Source organism: Malania oleifera, chromosome 2 (assembly GCF_029873635.1).
Source record: "Malania oleifera isolate guangnan ecotype guangnan chromosome 2, ASM2987363v1, whole genome shotgun sequence".
Lineage (NCBI taxonomy): Eukaryota > Viridiplantae > Streptophyta > Magnoliopsida > Santalales > Ximeniaceae > Malania > Malania oleifera.
The window spans coordinates 25,537,462-25,556,206 of record NC_080418.1 but is presented as its reverse complement, the minus strand read 5'-3'; the positions used below and the strand labels follow the sequence as shown (position 1 = coordinate 25,556,206).

The following is an 18,745-nucleotide window of genomic DNA, read 5'->3' as shown; positions in this document are numbered from 1 at the left end:
AAACATTAAATTAGCATGTTACATAAGCTTAAAAAATCCACCCACGAATTGAGTATAAACAAAACCCATAATTTAAATCCTAATTCTAGAAAAATAACACAAAAATAACCAACCCTAAAGTTCTACATTGTTATTGAAAGATCAATTTTTTATTTTAAAATTTAAAATTTTATATCATACATTTTTATGTACTATAAATTTCTATATATTTATTATATATTAGTTCAGTTCGATTAGCTATGATTATTGAGTGGGCCAAATTGAAACTGAACCATTAATTAAAAAATTGAAATTTTTGAACCAAAATCAAACCAAAAAAAAAATGATCAATCGATTTTTCGATTTTGTTGGGTTCAATTTTTCAATTTTCTTCCACACCCTTATAGTGCACAGAAGACTTTTGGCCCATTTATTTGTGAAAAATATTTTTTATCTTTAAATTTTAAATTTCTCAAAGAATTATTAAAAAAAACTATTTTATTTTTAAAAATCTCAATATTCGTATTAAAAAGGTAGAAAATAAAGAGTTTATTTAAAAGTGCAAAATAAATTTTTAATTTTTAAATTTCAAAATAATCACAAAAAAGTTAACTTATTTTTCAACTTTCCAAATTATACGGGTATTATCTAAAATCATCGATTTGGGGGCTAAAAATTCGATTTTTTGTGGATTTAAAAAGAAATTCTACAGATAGTACACATAAATTACAGGTTCAAGACCCCAATTCTATGCTCTTGCACACAAAGTAAGAGTTGAAAATCTAAAAATAATAAAAAATATTTTTTTTAAAAAAAATTTCTATATAAATATAGAAAATTCAAAAATAAGTTACATTTTGGTATTATTTTAAAAAATAGAAATAAAAAGTAAAACAAGCAAATGGTATCAAAATTATTTATTTTTATTCATTTATTTCATATAAATATTATTAAAATAGCTAATTTTTTTTAAATAAAATAAAATAAGAAATAAAAACTATTTTCCATAATTAAACGGTTCCTTAATTTTTTTTATATACCCCAGATATCTATGAATGAGAGCAAAAAAAACCGGGGGGGGGGGGTGGAGGGAGTTGGTCACTATTTATCCAAAACCTGCTCCTTCTATTGTGTCTTACAAAATCATTTTTAATAGAAAATTTTAAAACTCGTTTAGGGAGGAAGGGGGGGGGGAGGAGTTGGTCACTATTTATCCAAAACCTGCTCCTTCTATTGTGTCTTACAAAATCATTTTGAATAGAAAATTTTAAGACTCGTTTAATTGTGAATTTTTTTTTTATTTTTAGTTTTTCAAAGAATTATAAAATGTCAATTTATTTTTTTGTTTTTTTTTTAAATTTTTATAAAAGAGGTTAAAAATACAAGGTATGTTTATTTGCAAGAAATACTTTTATTTTTTTCATTACTAGATTTTTAAATAATTACAAAAAATCACACCTTGTTATCAAAATTTTTAAAAATTGTGTAAGAAATGAAAAAATATCAGAAAACAAAAAAATATTATCTAACTTTTCTATACAAATTTTAAAAACTGAGAAACAATGTGCATTTTGCTTTCTACCAAATTCTTCACTACTAATATAAATGTTTAGAAAAAGATTAAAAAAAAAGTAAAAATTTTAACAATTTCAATTGTACACAGATCTTTCCTAATATTTAACAAAAAGATACTAAATTCTTCAAATTTTTCAAAAATTTCATGGACTTTTCTTGAGTTTTCAAAACTCCCACAAACTTGACATTTGATTTTTGAAACACTTACACTATTGACTTTTTGAGTCTGATCTCTGTTTTGATGCTGACTAAGCACAAGTTACTTATGTGTGCATTTAGCATGTGAATAGGTTTACACTTCAGCACACATGAGGCAAAAGGGAAATGGAAGTCATGAAAGACCTAAAGTACATACATCCCGGCGTTTTCCTTGAAGCTTAAAGAGCAAAGAAATGAAGACAAATGTAGAGACCTGGAAAATTGAAATAATAAGAAAAACAGAGAAAAGAAGGAAATTTGGTTTGGTGTAAACCAAACTGTCGACGGTTTGGTGAGAGGCCAGAAAACCATTGACGATTTTGTTTAACCGCAGCCCAGTAACGATGAAACGATGAAAATAGGTTTGGTTAAAAACCAAATTGTCAAGGGTTTTAGGAAAACCATCGATGGTTTTGTCTGGCAGTGCTGAATTAAAAGGGATCCTGCAAGCTAATTTTCATTTAAATAAAAAAACAATCTCTCCCTCTCTCTCTCTCTAAACCATGAAACCCTCTCCCTTCTCTTTGATTTTTCTCCTATTACAACCCGATTCAACATTCAGACTTCGCTATGGGGTCCTAGGAGCAACCCTTAACAGGTTGATCAGAGTAGTTTTGAGTTTTGGGGTTCCTCAGTACCACTCCAAAGTTGAGGTAAGGGTGATAAATATATTAAATGTTTGGAATTTAATTGATTAAATGGAGTGTTTAGGCCTGGGGATGTTTAAATGATTACAATTCTAGGGTTGAGTTGATTGAACTGGGATATATGATTTTAGGGTTTTGAGCTCTGAACGCTGCGGGCATGGGTTTAGAGATCATAGTAAACACCCTCTCAGTAAGCAGGTAAGGGGAATAAGTTATGTCACTTAGTTTTAGAAATTCTACCGGTTAAAGTATAGTATTTAATTATGGAATATCCGTATATAATTTTTTGAATATTACAGGATATTAATTTATGGGTATGAAAATTTATGGCTTTTCACATGTTATGTACATTTGGGAAAATTTAGAAATTTGGGTTTTAGAAAAACCCTATCGTTGATATATATTATTATTTCCATACAACAAAGAATATGATTTTCCCATATAGTAGTAAAATATAGTTTTCTCATACAGATTATAGTATTCTCAGTATTACCCCAAATTGTGTGGCATGAGAAATACTAGTTTTAGTATAGAGTTTTAATTCAGAATTTTAAACAATTTTTACAGAACAATGATATTATAGCTTTTACAAAACCATGATATTACAGCTTTTACAGAACCATGATATTATAGCTATTACAGAACCATAATATTACAACTTTTACATAACCACGATATTATAGCTTTTACAGAACCATGATATTACAGTTATAACAAAACCAAGATATTATAGCTATTACAAAACCATGATATTACAACTTTTATAGAACCATGATATTACAGTTATTACAGAATCATGGTATTACAATTATCATAGAATCATGGTAAAACAGTAATATACAGAAAATAGTATAATATAGTATCAGAACCCTGATGGGCCAAAACAGAACACTGAGCATGGTACTGTAGCTAATACAGTATAGATAGTGCAACCACACTTCTCAAATAGAGTGTGGAATGACAGTCGATTGTACCTCAAAGGAGAGTAGAGAAGCTCCCTTGTAGTCCGGACCAGGTTGAGCGAGCCAATCGTACTACAAACAGATTATAGTTTGACTTAACCTGGTAGGCCAGCCATGGTTAAGTCCAGCCCATGAGGCCCACAACCCAATCATGCAAGGTTAATTCATGATTACTATTATCCATCCGAGAAAGTTTTTGTAGTTATATATATATAGATTTACATAAACAGAAACTAAGAAATACAACTAGAAGTATGTTCAAATAGAAAATGTGTATTTCAAATGGCATAGATGTGAGTTGTACTATGTATTTATATTAAATTGTTATTTCAGTTACAAATTAAATTAAAAGTTATGTTATGCATGTAAAAACTCATCTGCCACACACTGGTAATAACTTATCGTGTTTTATTGAGAGGTGTCTCACCTTGATATTTATTTGAATATTTTAGGACCGCTAGAGGATCGAGCTTAGAGCTTCAGGGCAGAGCATAGAGAGTGTGTTGAAAATAAGTGCTGTTGAGAGTTGTTCTTGTATGTAGAAATGCTTTGTACACCTAGGTTTATAATAGTACTTTGGAAAATGAAATTATGTATATATGATAGCACAAGAATTCTGGTATCGTTTTCTGGCTTTGCTATTGGTGATTTCGTTGTGTAGATAGAATGTGAATATGATTTCAAAGGTATAGAGTTATTATTAAAAAAAATTGTAGTAATTTTGGGTCGTTACAAGTTTGGTATCAGAGCCTAAGTTGCTAGGTTCTGCAGACTCCAACTGAATACAATACCAAAGCATAAGAATGAATCTTGATGGAGGATAGGAAAAGGATGTACAGTAGGATATTGTTATGGAAGTTAAAGTGGAATTTAGGGTTCTGTCTCGTGGCTTGGAGGTAGGAAATTCCATAGTGGTTTCTGTGTTTTTCCTAGGATGACAATTTCAAGAAAGTCATGGTAAACTATCGCCGGTTCTTGTTTCTGAGTGGTAAAGCGGAATCTTAAATTGGGAATATCTTAAGATTCTTAGTTAGATAGTAGTACTATAATATTAAGAAGTTGAAATTCTAAGATTGTTTTTGCTCTATTTTCAGGATAGACCCTGAAAATAGCAATGCTCATGCTGGAGGTGGTGATGATGTGGGGCCCTCTAGTATGGGCAAGCAGCGATTCTAAAGCGGTCATGCACGGTGTTGCTCAGTAGGTTATAGCTAAGATAGCACGGAGTACTAAAGAATAGGATTGCTCACCAGCTGATCAGGGTTGTTCGATCAAACAGTTTACCCAAGTGAATCCTCCAGCCTTTTTGGGAGGCACAGATCCGATTAAGGTCGAAAATTGGCTGCAGGAGATTAAGAAAATCTTGAAAGTTTGCATTACACTGACGAACAGAGAGTGTCATATGCCACTTTCAAATTAACAAGGGAGACATAATGGTGGTGGTCAGTGGTGAAGCTCTTGGAGGAGCAAAGGTCAGCACCAATAGCATTATCTTAGGGGAGGTTTAAGGAGATATTTTACAACCGCTACTTTCCCGCCTCTGTTAGAGATGCCACGATGGAGGAATTCTTGAATCTGACTCAGGGTCAGCTGACAATGCCACCGTACGCTGCAAAATTTTTGGAATTGTCTCATTTCGCTCCATTCATGATTCTAGACGAGTTTAGGAAGGCGTAGAGATTTGAAAGGGGGCTGAGGTAGGAGCTTTATGAGCAGGTGGCATTGTTGCAGATACAATATTTGTTTCAGTTAGAGGATAAAGTCACCATAGCTGAGGCCAGCCAATAGAGAGGCATAGAGGGGTAGATTCAAAGAAAGAGACCCACGCCTACTAGGTTTCAAGTGGGTACTATTCAGGATCCAAGGAGGAGAAACAGTGGGGGATAGAGACAGGAGATAGGAAGGCGGGTGTATCAGGGTAGTCAGACCTACCCATTTTGTCCCAGATGTGATAGGAAGCACGTGGGGGAATGTTGTGTAGGAGAGAATGTCTGTTATCGGTGTGGGAGACCCAGACACATAGCGCGAGTATGTCATGGGTCGTTGAACAATGCACCAGCTCCTAGACAAATCCGGCCAAACAATCAAGCACCCTAAGGAAATCAACAAAGGCATGGGTCTATGCTCTGACACCGGGAGATGTTGAGGCGGCAGACGATATGGTGACAAGTACCATTTCTAAATTGTCATATAAAATTATTATTTTATTTGATTTAGGAGTCACTCACTCTTTCATAACCCGAAAATTTATTAAATTATGTGGTATAGAAACTTAATCTTTAGATCTCAATTTATTAGTGGCTACGCCAACCGGGACCACAATGTTGTGTAGAAAGGTACTTACAGATTGTTCACTCGGTATTCAGAGGAGGTCTTTGCCAGTTAACTTGGTAGTTTTAGATATGCATGATTTCGAGGTAATTCTGGGAATGGATTGGCTAACTGCCAACTATGTCGGTATTGATTGCCATCAGAGAGAAGTGGTATTTAGACCTCCAAGAGAGCAGGGGTACCAAATTATGGGGACATGTGTGCGTTCCCCACCCCAAATTTTGTTAGCCATTTAGGCGAGGAGATTGCTATTGGAGGGATGCCAGTGGTACCTGGCCTGTCTAAAAGAATTGTCGGAAGGGGAATTCGGGTTAGAAGGTACTCTGATAGTGAAATATTTTCCTAACATGTTTCCGAAGGATCTGTTGGGACTGCCTCCTGATCGCGAGGTCGAGTTTACTATCGATCTACCTCCAGGAACAACGCCAATTAAAGCGCAGTATAGAATGGCACCAGCGGAATTGAAAGAGTTGAAAGAATAGATACAAGAACTACTGAACAAGGGGTTTATCAAGCCTAACGTGTCACCCTAGGGAGCGTTGGTACTGTTGTGAAAAAAGAAAGATTGGTCGATGAGAATATGCATTGACTACAAAGAAATTAATAAAGTAACCATCAAGAATAAATACCCGCTTCCCCCCCCATAGATGATTTGTTTGAACAGCTACAAGGGACACAAATTTTTTCAAAGATTGATTTTCGATCTGGGTACCATAAAGTAAAGGTTAGGGTGGAAGATGTTTCAAAGACGGCATTCCGAACTAAGTATGGCCATGATGAGTTCCTGGTTATGCCGTTCAGACTGACGAATGATTGTGCTGTATTCATGAATCTGATGAATAAGGTGTTCCATCAGTACCTGGATCAGTTTATTATAGTTTTTATTGATGACATCCTGGTATATTCAAGGAGCCCTGAGGAGCACGAGGATCATCTGCGGATAGTTCTACTGATATTGAGAGAAAGAAGGTTGTATGCGAAATTCAGGAAGTGTGAATTATGGTTGAAGCAAGTCACTTTCCTCGGACACGTGGTATCTAGGGGTGGCAATTCTGTGGACCCGACTAAGATTGAGGCGGTAGTGGACTGGGTACGATTGAAAAATGTGCAAGAAATTAGGAGTTTCTTGGGATTGGTAGGATACTATCGCCGGTTTGTGGAGGGATTCTCTAAATTGTCAGGCCCCTTGACCAGATTGAATAGGAAGAATGATAGATATGAATGGACAGAGGAATATAAGCAGAGTTTCCAAGAATAAAAGCAATGACTCATTACTACACCAGTTCTAACAGTTCCTTTAGGAGAAGAGGATTTTGTAATTTATAGTGATGCATCATATAAAGGGCTCGGATGTGTTCTGATGCAGCGGGGGAGAGTTGTAGCAGATGCTTCACGACTACTCAAAGAATATGAAAAGAATTACCCTACCCTTGATCTAGAGTTAACAACGGTGATTTATGTGCTAAAGATTTCGAAGCATTATTTATATGGGGGTAGGTCTGAAATCTTCACTGACCACAAGAGCCTTAAATATTTCTTCACATAAGGAGCTGAACATGAGGCAGAAGAGGTGACTAGAGTTAATTAAATATTAAGATTGTACCATCAGTTACCACCCAAGAAAAGCAAATGTGGTAGCTAATCCATTGAGTTAAAAATCAGGAAGTACCTCAAAATCAACAGTGGTGGGGCAACATCAAATCAGAATGGATTTGGAAAAGCTTGGGGTGGAGTTTGTAGAAGGCAATCACTAGGCGTTCATAGCTACTCTGATTATACAGCCCATGTTACAGGAAAGAATTAAAGCTACTCAGATGAAATATGTTGAATTATTAAAGATTATGGATAAAGTGTGGAATGGTTGGGGGGCAGAGTTTAATGTCTTAGAGGATGGAGCTTTGAGGTTCCGTACTAGACTTTGCGTACCTGCTAATGCTAAGACTAAGAGAGTTGTCCTGGAGGAAGCACTTCGATCCCTTTATACAATGCACCCTGGAAGTACTAAGATGTACATGGATCTTCGGGAATCTTTTTAGTGGAGTAATATGAATAAAGAAATCATTGAATTTATAAATCAGTGTTTGATGTGCCAGCAGGTGAAAGCTGAGCATCAGAGATCGATGGGATCATTGTAGCGACTTCACATCCCCGAATGGAAGTGGGAACATATTTTGATGGATTTTGTTACAGGATTACCACCAAAATTGCATGGACAAGATGTCATCTAGGTAGTTGTTTATCAATTGATGAAGACTGCCCATTTCCTTCCTATCAGAGTTAACTACTCCATGAGTAAACTGGAAAAATTATACATATGGGAGATAGTTAGACTGTATGGCATGCCAGTGTCCATAGTTTCGCACTGAGACCCACGATTCACATCTCATTTTTGGAGGAGTTTGCAAGGAGCCATGGGTTCTTAGTTGACGTTCAGCACAACATTTCACCTTCAGATTGATGGACAAACATAGAGGACTATATAGATATTAAAGGATATGTTGCGACCTTGTGTGCTGGACTTCGGAGGTAGTTGGATAAAGTTTTTACCATTTTTTGAATTTGCATATAATAACAATTACCAAGCCAGCATTGGGATGGCACCATCTGAGGCATTATATGGTCAGAGGTGCCAATATCCATTATACTGGGATGAAATTGGTGAAAGACAAATTTTTGGATCAAAGTTAGTCCAGTAGACTTATGATAAAGTCAGACTTATCAAAGACAAAATCAAGGCAACTCAGAGTCAGCAGAAAAGTTATGTAGATACTCGTTGGCGAGAGTTGGAGTTTGATGCAGGGGACCATGTGTTTTTGAAAGTTGCACCAATGAAAGGGATTATAAGATTTGGCAAGAAACGTAAGTTGAGCCCTAGGTTTATTGGACCATTTGAAACATTGGAAAGAGTGGGTCCAATTGCCTATAGGTTAGTATTACCACCGGCTCTATCCAAAATCCATGACGTATTCCATGTATCCATGTTGAGGAAATACGTTAAAGATCTCTCCCATGTGATTAGTTATAAGGCATTGGAACTTAAGGATACTCTAGCATATGAAGAAGTGCAAATGCAGATTCTAGATCGAAAGGAACATGAGTTGCGCACAAAAAGAATTCCACTAGTAAAAGTGCTATGGCGCAATCATGCAATTGAGGAGGCTTCGTGGGAAATGGAGGATAAGATACACCAACGATATCCACACCTATTCAGTGGACTTCAGAGTTGAGCTAGTAAAAGTAAAAGTAAATGACAATGTATGTAATTAACTTGTAAGTGTAAGGTAGTTAGTATTTTTGGTTTTGGTTATGAATGGTTTTGGGAGAGTTTTTCTTTTATGTGAATGATTGTAATCTCCCAGGACCCTCCCTTGTAACCATGGTATTCCTCTACCCTAAGTGAGGGCAATTAATAAAATTGTGATATTTTTCCTTAAGGTTGGAAAATGTGATAGATAGCAAATTTCAAAGGCGAAATTTTTGTGAGGATGAGAGAATGTAGAGACCTTGAAAATTGAAATAATAAGAAAAACATAAAAAAGAAGGAAATTTGGTTTGGTGTAGACCAAATCGTCGATAGTTTGGTGAGAGGCCAGAAAACTATCGACGGTTTTGTTTAACCGCGACCTAGTAACAGTAAAACGTTGAAAATAGGTTTGGTTAAAAACCAAACCATCGATGGTTTCAGGAAAACCGTCGACGATTTTGTGTGGCAGTGCTGAATTAAAAGGGATCCTGCAAGCTCATTTTCATTTAAATAAAAAAAATAATCTCTCCCTCCCTCCCTCCCTCTCTCTCTCTCTCTCTCTCTCTCTCTCTCTCTCTCTCTAAACCATGAAACCCTCTCCCTTCTCTCTTTGATTTTTCTCCGATTACAGCCCAATTCGACTATCAGACTTCACTACGGGGTCCTAGAAGGGACCCTGAACAAGTTGATTGGAACAGTTTTGATTTTTGGGGTTTCTGAGCACCACTCCAAAGTTGAGGTAGGGGTGATAAATATGTTAAGTGTTTGGAATTTAATTGATTCAATGGAATGTTTAGGCCTGGGGATGTTTAAATTATTATAATTCTGGGGTTGAGTTGATTGAACTGGGATATATGATTTCATGGTTTTGAGCTCCGAATGCCACGGGCGTGGGTTTAGAGATTGTAGTAAACACCCTCTCCGTAAGCAGGTAAGGAGAATAAGTTATGCCAGTTAGTTTTAGAAATTATACCTGTTAAAGTATAATATTTAATTATCAAATATTCGTATATGATTTTCTGAATATTACAGGATATGAATTTATGGGTATGTAAATTTATGGCTTTTCATATGTTATGTACATTTGGGAAAATTTAGAAATTTGGGTTTTAGAAAAACCTTGTAGATGATATATATTATTATTTCCATATAGTAGAGAATATGATTTTCCCATATAGTAGTAAAATATAGTTTTCTCGTATAGATTATAGTATTCTGAGTATTACCCCAAATTGTGTGGCATGAGAAATACTAGTTTTAGTATAGAGTTTTAATTCAGAATTTTAAACAACTTTTACAAAACTATGATATTATAGCTTTTACAAAACCATGATAATACAGCTTTTACAGAACCATGATATTATAGCTATTACAGAACCAAAATATTACAACTTTTACATAACCATGATATTATAACTTTTACAGAACCATGATATTACAACTTTTACAAAACCATGATATTATAACTATTACAGAATCGTGATATTACAGGTTTTATAGAACCATAATATTACAACTTTTACAGAACCATAATATTACAGTTATTACAGAATCATGGTATTACAGTTATCATAGAATCATGGTAAAACAGTATTATACATAAATAGTATTATACATTATCAGAACCTTGATGGACCAAAACAAAACACAGAGCATGGTACTGTAACTAATACAGTATAGATAGTGCAACCACACATCTCAGATAGAGTGTGGAATGACAGTCAATTGTACCTTAGAGGAGAGTAGAGGAGCTCCCTGGCAGACCAGACTAGGTTGAGCAGGTCAATCATACTACAGACGGATTATAGTTTGACTTAACATGGTAGACCAGTCATGATTAAGTCCGGCCCACGGGACGCACAATGCGATCATGCGGGGTTAATTCAAGATTACAGTTATCCATCCAGGGAAGTTTTTACAGTTATACACACACACACACACACACATATATATATATATTCATAGATTTATAGAAACAGAAACTATAAAATACAGCTAGAAATATGTTCAAATAGAAAATGTGTATTTTAAATGGCGTAGGCGTGAGTTGTACTACATATTTATATTAAATTGCTATTTCAATTACAGATTAATTTAATAGTTATGTTATGCATGTAAAAACTCATCTGCCACACACTAGTAATAACTTATCCCGCCTTACTGAGAAGTGTCACGCCCCGATATTTATTCCAATATTTCAGGACAGCGGGAGGATCGATCTTAGAGCTCCAGGGCTAAGCATAAAGAGTGTGTTGAAAGTAAGTGCTAGTGAGAGTTGTTCTTGTATGTATAAATATTTTATACACCTGGGTTTACAATAGTACTTTGGAAAGCGAAATTATGTATATATGATACACAAGAATTATGGTATCATTTTCCGGCTTTCTTGTTGGTGATTCTGTTGCATAGATACAATGTGAATATGATTTCAAAGGTATAGAATTATTATAAATAAATAAAAAATTCTAGTAATTTTGGGTCATTACAGCAAATTAAATTTGTAAATTGCATTTTTTTTTTATATATTTTGGTCTATAATAATGCATGACATACATGGTATGAATAAAAGCTCAAATGACTGTAGACAAACCCTAGGGACCAACATTTTTCACAGAAAAACCTTTTCTTCATAACTAATTGATTAGGGTAAAAAAATTAGGGTTAAAATGAATCTAACAAAGACTTCAATTGACCGAAGGTCGACCGACGTTGCATTTTTAGGTTTAATTAAAAATTCTCGGTCGACCGGCCCCTATATGAACTAAAATGCTCGACCGACCGATCATGCATTTTAGGCCTATCTTCTGCTCCTTGGCCGACCGACCATATAGGTCAAAAGGGTTTCGAGTGACCGAACCTCAATCACCAGTAGATCGGCATTTGGTCTCAGCCGACCGAACCTACAAAGGTTCGTAATCGCCTATCTTTAGCTGACTAGTCATCTCCCACAGCCAACCGAATCCATTTCAAAATTCAAAATGGTTGTGTGTGTTCAGTCGAACAACGCTGAAGGTCAACCGACCGAACCTCTTGGGTTGGAAATTTTTTAAACGCTAAAATGTAATTAATTTCGTACTTAAATATTTTCAAAATACCAAGTGTATCTCCAACGCTCATAAATTTCAAGAATTCTATAAATACCGCTCTTATTAACATAATTAGCATGATGATTAGTTCAAAAATTCTCTAAAAATATTTTTGCTAATTCTTTCATCCCCAAAGCTTTTAATTCATACTCTCTTCATTCTTCTTGGAAAAATCTTTTTCAAGAGAGCTATTGATTATTCTTCTACTCCCTTTCACTTGCAAATTAATTGCATTTGAGGGTTGTCTAAGAAGCATTTTATTTGGGCAATATCTTAAGGAATTTACTCTCATTCATTATTAGTTTTTGAAAATCAAATTTTGAGAGTAGTGTGAGGTATCTCTACATATTTCTTCTTGACAAATATCTTTTTGGAGAAACTTATTTTTGCTTGTGAATATTTTTGCACACTATATTTTAAACCAAAGATCATACATTGTCATTTGTGCAAAAATCCCTTTGAATGAAAACCCTAGGTTCTCCTATTGTTTTATTGAAAAATAGTTTAGAAGAAAATTATTATTAGGGTTTAATCTTTGAAGCTTACATCATATATATTTTTCATTCAAAGATTGTATTTGAGAAAATATCCATACTCACTTGAGCTTTATTTCATATCGTACGTGAGTGCATTTAGGGCTTAAATTTGTACACATCTGCTTGTATTGAGAAGCATGTATATATATATATATATTTGTTGTATTCTAGGCGTGGTTTGAAAAGGGAGACTCACCCTATAAGAATCCCAAATAGAATTAGACCCAATTAAGAAAGTCTCGGAATAGTTCAAATCTAGTTAGGAGAATTAGGAGCACCGTCATGTAAGGTGTTATAAAGGTTGGGGTCAGCCCTGTAATCTGACCTAGGATGTTCCTTGCCCAGTAAGGAGAGAAGGTTGTAATCGGTGACGCTCCACCCGTTAAGCGAGCACTTATTGAAATCCTCTTACTTGTTAGTCTAAGGCGGGGACGTAGGCAATATTGGTCAAATCTCGATAACAAATATCATGTTGTGTTTTCTCTTCCCTACGCTTTTAATACTTTCGCACTTGCATGCTTATTATTTAATTATTGTGAATGATTGGGAAGTACTGAGTTTATTATATCTGACTTAAATTATCTGCTCAATATTATTTTGTTGAGTAATTCGTTTTTGCTTAAACGGACCCTAGGTTGCGAAATACTGTCTGTGAATTTAAATTTGACTTTGGAAATTTTTAATATCCAATTCACCCCTCCCTCTTGGGATTACACCAGTATGCCCCTCAAAACTCTTAACTTTTTTGTAAAATAGAAAAGGAAGTAGCATTTTTATTTATTTATTTTGACAAATTTCAAAGGAAGTATGCGGAATTCTTAATCTCAAGAAAGATTCTTGAGATTTTTGAATCTCAAGGGAGACCAGTGTTTTTTTATTTTTCAAATATTAGGAGAATTAGTTTCTTTTGTCCTTCTTTTTTATTTTTGATACAATGATATCTGAGTTTTTTTAAATACTCCATTGATACACAAGATTATTGGGCTTGTTTCAATTAGAAAGTTGTTGTTCCCTCAAAACACCAATTTTGATATAGGGAGAAAATTTTATTTTTTGTTTGAGGGAGTGCTATAATTGAATTGCCAATGATCCTATACATCCACAAGTTTTTTTTTTTTTTTTTTTTCAAACACATCCTTTTCTCTTAGTGATAAATCCATGATATCATTACTATTCAACAACTTTGAGTTGGACCTACATTAATTCATGAATTTAAAATATTTATTGATTTAAATTTCAATGCTTGTCAAACAATTTAAAGACGACACTTTTCTCATATTTAATAAATTTTAGTAATTTTTAAGTATGAAACAAAATTTTTATACTTGAATCAAGAAAAAAAAATGTAAATAATTTAAAATTTTGTTAATTAAATGAAAACCCAAATCATGAAATTTTATTATATGAGGGGATTGTTGATGTTTTAATATGATTATTTTTTAATTACGTTAAAGGAAACTTTTGAATGAGAATAAAATAAATTTTTTAAGATATATTACCTCTTAATTGTAGTTATCTTCAATAGCGACAACAATAATAATAAAATAAAATCACACTTGGTATCTAACATTCGTGGTGTCAAGTTAATCTTTGATGTCTTTATTTTGACATCTTGACATCTTTTTTTTTTTTTTTTGGATTACGCACCGAGTTTCCACGTGTCCATTTTACGGTCCATGTAACTAATCTCACGCCCCTTGAAGCTGACCCCACAACTTCAAAGGGAGGTAAATTTCAGGAATTCAGGAGCGGACATGAACTCGAGAGGGTTTGAACACCTGACTTCGTGAGAGACACTCCCGCAGCCCGCACTACCACCTGAACCACACCCTGGGGGTGACATCTTTACATCTTATATTTAGCATTATGATACATTAACCCATAAGCGAACATGTAGCGAACATGAAATTGAGCTACACGAGAAATTGAGCTAATGTGTTATAATATCGAAACATGAATGATAAATTGAAACGTTTAGAACTGTACAATCTTTAAATTTGTTTGAATATATATATATACCATTTTTTGTTGTTTTTTCTTTATTTTTATGCTATTGTAGGTTGGGAATACCTTTTAGCTAGAGAGCTATTAAAAAAAATAAGGAAGTGGAACCTACGTTGGAGGGAGAGAGTCGTGAGGATCCAAAATTTTTTCTTTGACTTAAAAAATATATAAGTAAAAAGATAGATACTTTTTTTATATTTTTTTACACAAATAATTTTTTTTTTAAATTACCTTTATATTTAACACAATAAATAATTATTTTAAATAAAATTAGTTATAAAAAAATTCAGGTCACTCATGTTTGTTATTTTTTAAAATGAAAACAAATGAGTATTTTTAGGGGAGACATCTCCTTAATTAATTTAAAAGAACTTTTTATTTTAAAATTTTCAATGGAAGCTCACTACCATTTTACCTAAAAGCTTAAACTATTAAGGTTGTGGGCTAACAATGCATATCAAATTTTAATACTTCCCTATTGTTATCGGGATTCGATCAATTGTGCCTACGTCCCCACCTTTACCTCGTAAGCCCGAGAATTCCACTAATGCTCACTTAACGGGTGGAGTGGCACCAGTTACAATCAAGTCAATTAACGCAGCTAACTTCAATCTAACCATACCTTACCAAGATGGTGTACCTAACTTTTCTAAACGAATCTAAGTCAATTTGGGACTATTCAACAGGGCTAATCTCCCTCTTCAGGCCCACACATGGAATACAGCGATATAAATTTTTACTTACACGGAAATACTTCTTACACAAGTAGGTATGTACTACAATACAACCCAATATAATCAATCAACCACACATCAACAGTACAAAAAATTGTAAGTTCGGTGATGTGATTTTGTGCAAGCAATACTCAGCAATGTATAATCTCAAATATGTTCAAAAGTGTTCTAACAAGTTCATCTTTGAAGTAAGATATAACAAATCTCAATAATATATTAGAGTTTCAAAGATGATGGCAACAATATTCAAACTAACTCAAAAATATTTTCCTCAATGAAATAAGTATAAGAGTTTTTTAAACAATATAACTTATAAAAATTTTACATACAAAAATTATTGCTTAAAGGAATCATGCAATAACAATGCTAAGATCCTCAAGCTAATGAGTTTTTCCCATCACAAGATTTATCAAGTTAAATCTGTGAGAAGCACTCTTGCTTAGCTCTAAAAAATCAAACAATCAACAACCATAAAGATGAGAGTTTTATGTAATGTAAAATAGAGGACTAGCACAATAAGAACTCTTACAATACTTGGATTGATCAAAGGAAGAAGTAGTATAAGTAAAATAGGCTATTTGAATTTGAAAGAATTTTTCACTAATGATCTTACTAATCTTGTACTAATTTTCACTAATGAGCCCCTATATATAGAAGTAGGGCAAATTATAATCGTTAAGGACATGGGAGGAATCATTAATATTGTTTTAAAACCATTAAGAAATATTAACCTTGTTTAACCGTGCTTAACCGCGGTAAAAATTACTTCAACCCAAAAGTTTCGGATGACTGAACCATGGTTCGGTCGCCCATACAAAGACAATGAAAAAGGTCAATTTTTGAAGTTCGGTCGCCTAAGCATAGGTTCAGTTTGCTGAATCAAGGCGATTTCCACACTGTCCGAGATTTGGGTGCCCGATCTGAAGTTCGATTAACCGAACTCATGTGTTCGGTCGCTTGAGGCTATTTTGATCGTATAAGTTCGGGTTACCGAGTTGTTGGAAAAGGTCAGATCAGCAGTTCGGTCGCCCTATGACACTACGACCAAAATGGTTCGGTCACCCGAAACCAAGTCAACCTTCTAACTGGTCAAGGATTCGATCGCTCGAATCCTCATAACTTTTGCCTACAAGTCCAGTTTTTCTCTAATTAAATCCCCCGATAATATAAGTCATTATGGGGATTATTTTATGTGTATGTGCAAAGATCTAATGTATTTTTAAGGTCTTTTTGAGGATACCGAAAAAATTTAGCGTTGGTCGACCGCCAATTTACAGTCTTTGAGCTTACAATAACCTACGTGCATGATATGCAGAAATTATCATAGACATTTTTCTTATATTTACTATTACAGACCCGAATAGTGTCATAAAATATTATAATATAAAATAATCTTCAAGGTCTTCAGGCTTTTACTTCGTATATCATCAATTGATCTGCTAATATAAACAGGTACACAAATTAGATAGTCATCAAATACTTAAGTATTTATCATTATCAAAATCAGATATAACCTATAGAGTCAATAGTCTCTCTCGCTTGTCCCACCAGGTTGCGTGTCAAGTTGTGTGCCCACTGGAGAGCCCACTACTGGTGATAGGGATGAGAGAACCGGCGTAATATTAAAAAAGAAAAAAAAGCCAAGAAATTTTTATTCTAATTTTAATTTTTATGGAGTAGCATAGGTGGATACGAAACGTCGCCAGTCAAGTGGAGTAGGACTCTCTACGCGCACGCGCCGGGCCCACCTCCTAGGATTTTAAAATTGCAATCATCACCCATCAACTCCTCTTATTTAAACCCCTCTCCCTCTTTACCGTTTTCTTGTTACATAAGATCCCTTCTCTCTTGAGCACCTTTTTGGATCTGCTGCGCCGCCTCCCCCGCCCCGCGTGTCCAGATCTGCTGGCCTCCGCCACCGCAGATCAAGGCCCACGTCCTCTCCTTCTACGCGTCTCCTGGGGTCTCCTCCTTTCAAACCCCACTTCTTACTTCCGTCGCGACCCATCGCAACTCTGTTTTGTTCTTACTTCAAAACTCAGATCTGCGTTTGATTTGGCAATGGCGAAGGCGGTGAGGTTGTGTCTCTCTGTTGTTTTGGCGTTGCTGTTGGTATCTTTTGCCGCGGCGGTAGATCCACCGGAGACATCACCGAGTCCGGCTCCAGAACCCGGCGCCGCCCTGAATTCTCCCCTGCCTCCGTCGCCGGGCGTTTCGCCGCCGGCGAAATCACCGGCGAGCCCTTCGCCTTTGCCAGAATTTAGTTCGCCGCCGGCTCCGTCGAAGCCAGATCTCCCTCCTGTTGCTTCGCCAACGCCTTCACCGACTCCGGCGCCTGCTCCGGCACCGGCCAAAGAAAGCGAGATCAACCACGCTAGTAACGATCTGAAAGGAGATGAGTCGACGGAATCATATAGTGGACTGAGCGGCGGGCAGAAGGCGGGGATCGCGATCGGCGCACTCGCCGGGGCTTGTCTCGTCGGCATGGGAGCCCTTGTCTACAAGAAGCGGCAGCAGAACATCCGCCGAACTCAGTACGGGTACGCCGCTAGGAGAGAGATTCTGTAAATCTAAGGCAAAGTGTTCTCATAAACAGAACTTTCTATAGACCTCCCCGTAAAAAGTTCAGTGGTGATGATGATGATGATTATTTGTTCGATTCTTTTGGCTTTGGTAAGCATAATTATTCAACTAGTTTCATAGTGATGTTGCAGACATTCAGTCGATTATTTTATAATTTATTATTATATTTTGTATCCCATTTTCTCTTCTTTCATCCAATCCCTTTTTTGATTATTTCTGTTTGGATTTCTTATGAACTCATTTTGAAATTGGAAGGCTTTTGATTTGAAACAAGAAGATGGGGTTTTGCGTGGGGTTTTGGAGCCTGAAAACTGTTTTCTCCAATATGCATGGGATTTGCCCGCTTCTTTTCTCAAAAGAAAAAGGCAAATTTTCATTTCAACTAAATGGCTATTAAAGTTCAAATTTTTCTTTAAAGATATGCAGAGTGGATTTTTATTTTGATTTGTATTTTACACGAGATGATTTTAATAGAAAAATAATTTTCAATTAAAAATATTTGACATATAAGTCAAAAAGTGTTTGAATTATGTAACTTATAAGAAAAAATAGTAATAGAAAGTATTTTAAAATATTAAAATAGAATTCCTAATTTTCTTTTTTTTAAATAAATAAACATATATATATATATATATATATATATATATATATATATATTTACTTGTCTCCTATAAGTTTGAACGACTATCTTGATATAAGGAAAAGATAAAAAAAAAAAACTTTCGTAGAAAAACTAATGGGTACAAGACAAGGTCCAGATCAAATTAGTCAAATGATTAATGAATAATTAATAAGTTCGAGAGTGGATTTTAAGAGGAGTGAGTAGGGGAATTAATCCAACATTAATAATCAGGCCATGATAAGGT

The 18,745-nt window shown here is 35.0% G+C and overlaps 1 protein-coding gene across 1 annotated transcript; it reads left to right on the top strand.

Moving 5' to 3' along the window:
* The first annotated feature begins 17,093 nt into the window (after positions 1-17,093).
* On the top strand, positions 17,094-18,057 carry LOC131148991 (alpha carbonic anhydrase 8-like). Its single transcript, XM_058099000.1, has one exon. The coding sequence runs from the start codon at positions 17,358-17,360 to the stop codon at positions 17,862-17,864; it is 507 nt and encodes a 168-aa protein (XP_057954983.1). The 5' UTR covers positions 17,094-17,357; the 3' UTR covers positions 17,865-18,057.
* The last annotated feature ends 688 nt before the right edge of the window (positions 18,058-18,745 follow it).

What these genes read in the sequence shown, in the direction of transcription:
- LOC131148991 (XM_058099000.1), top strand. Translation starts at nt 17,358, where the DNA reads ATGGCGAAGGCGGTGAGGTTGTGTCTCTCTGTTGTTTTGGCGTTGCTG.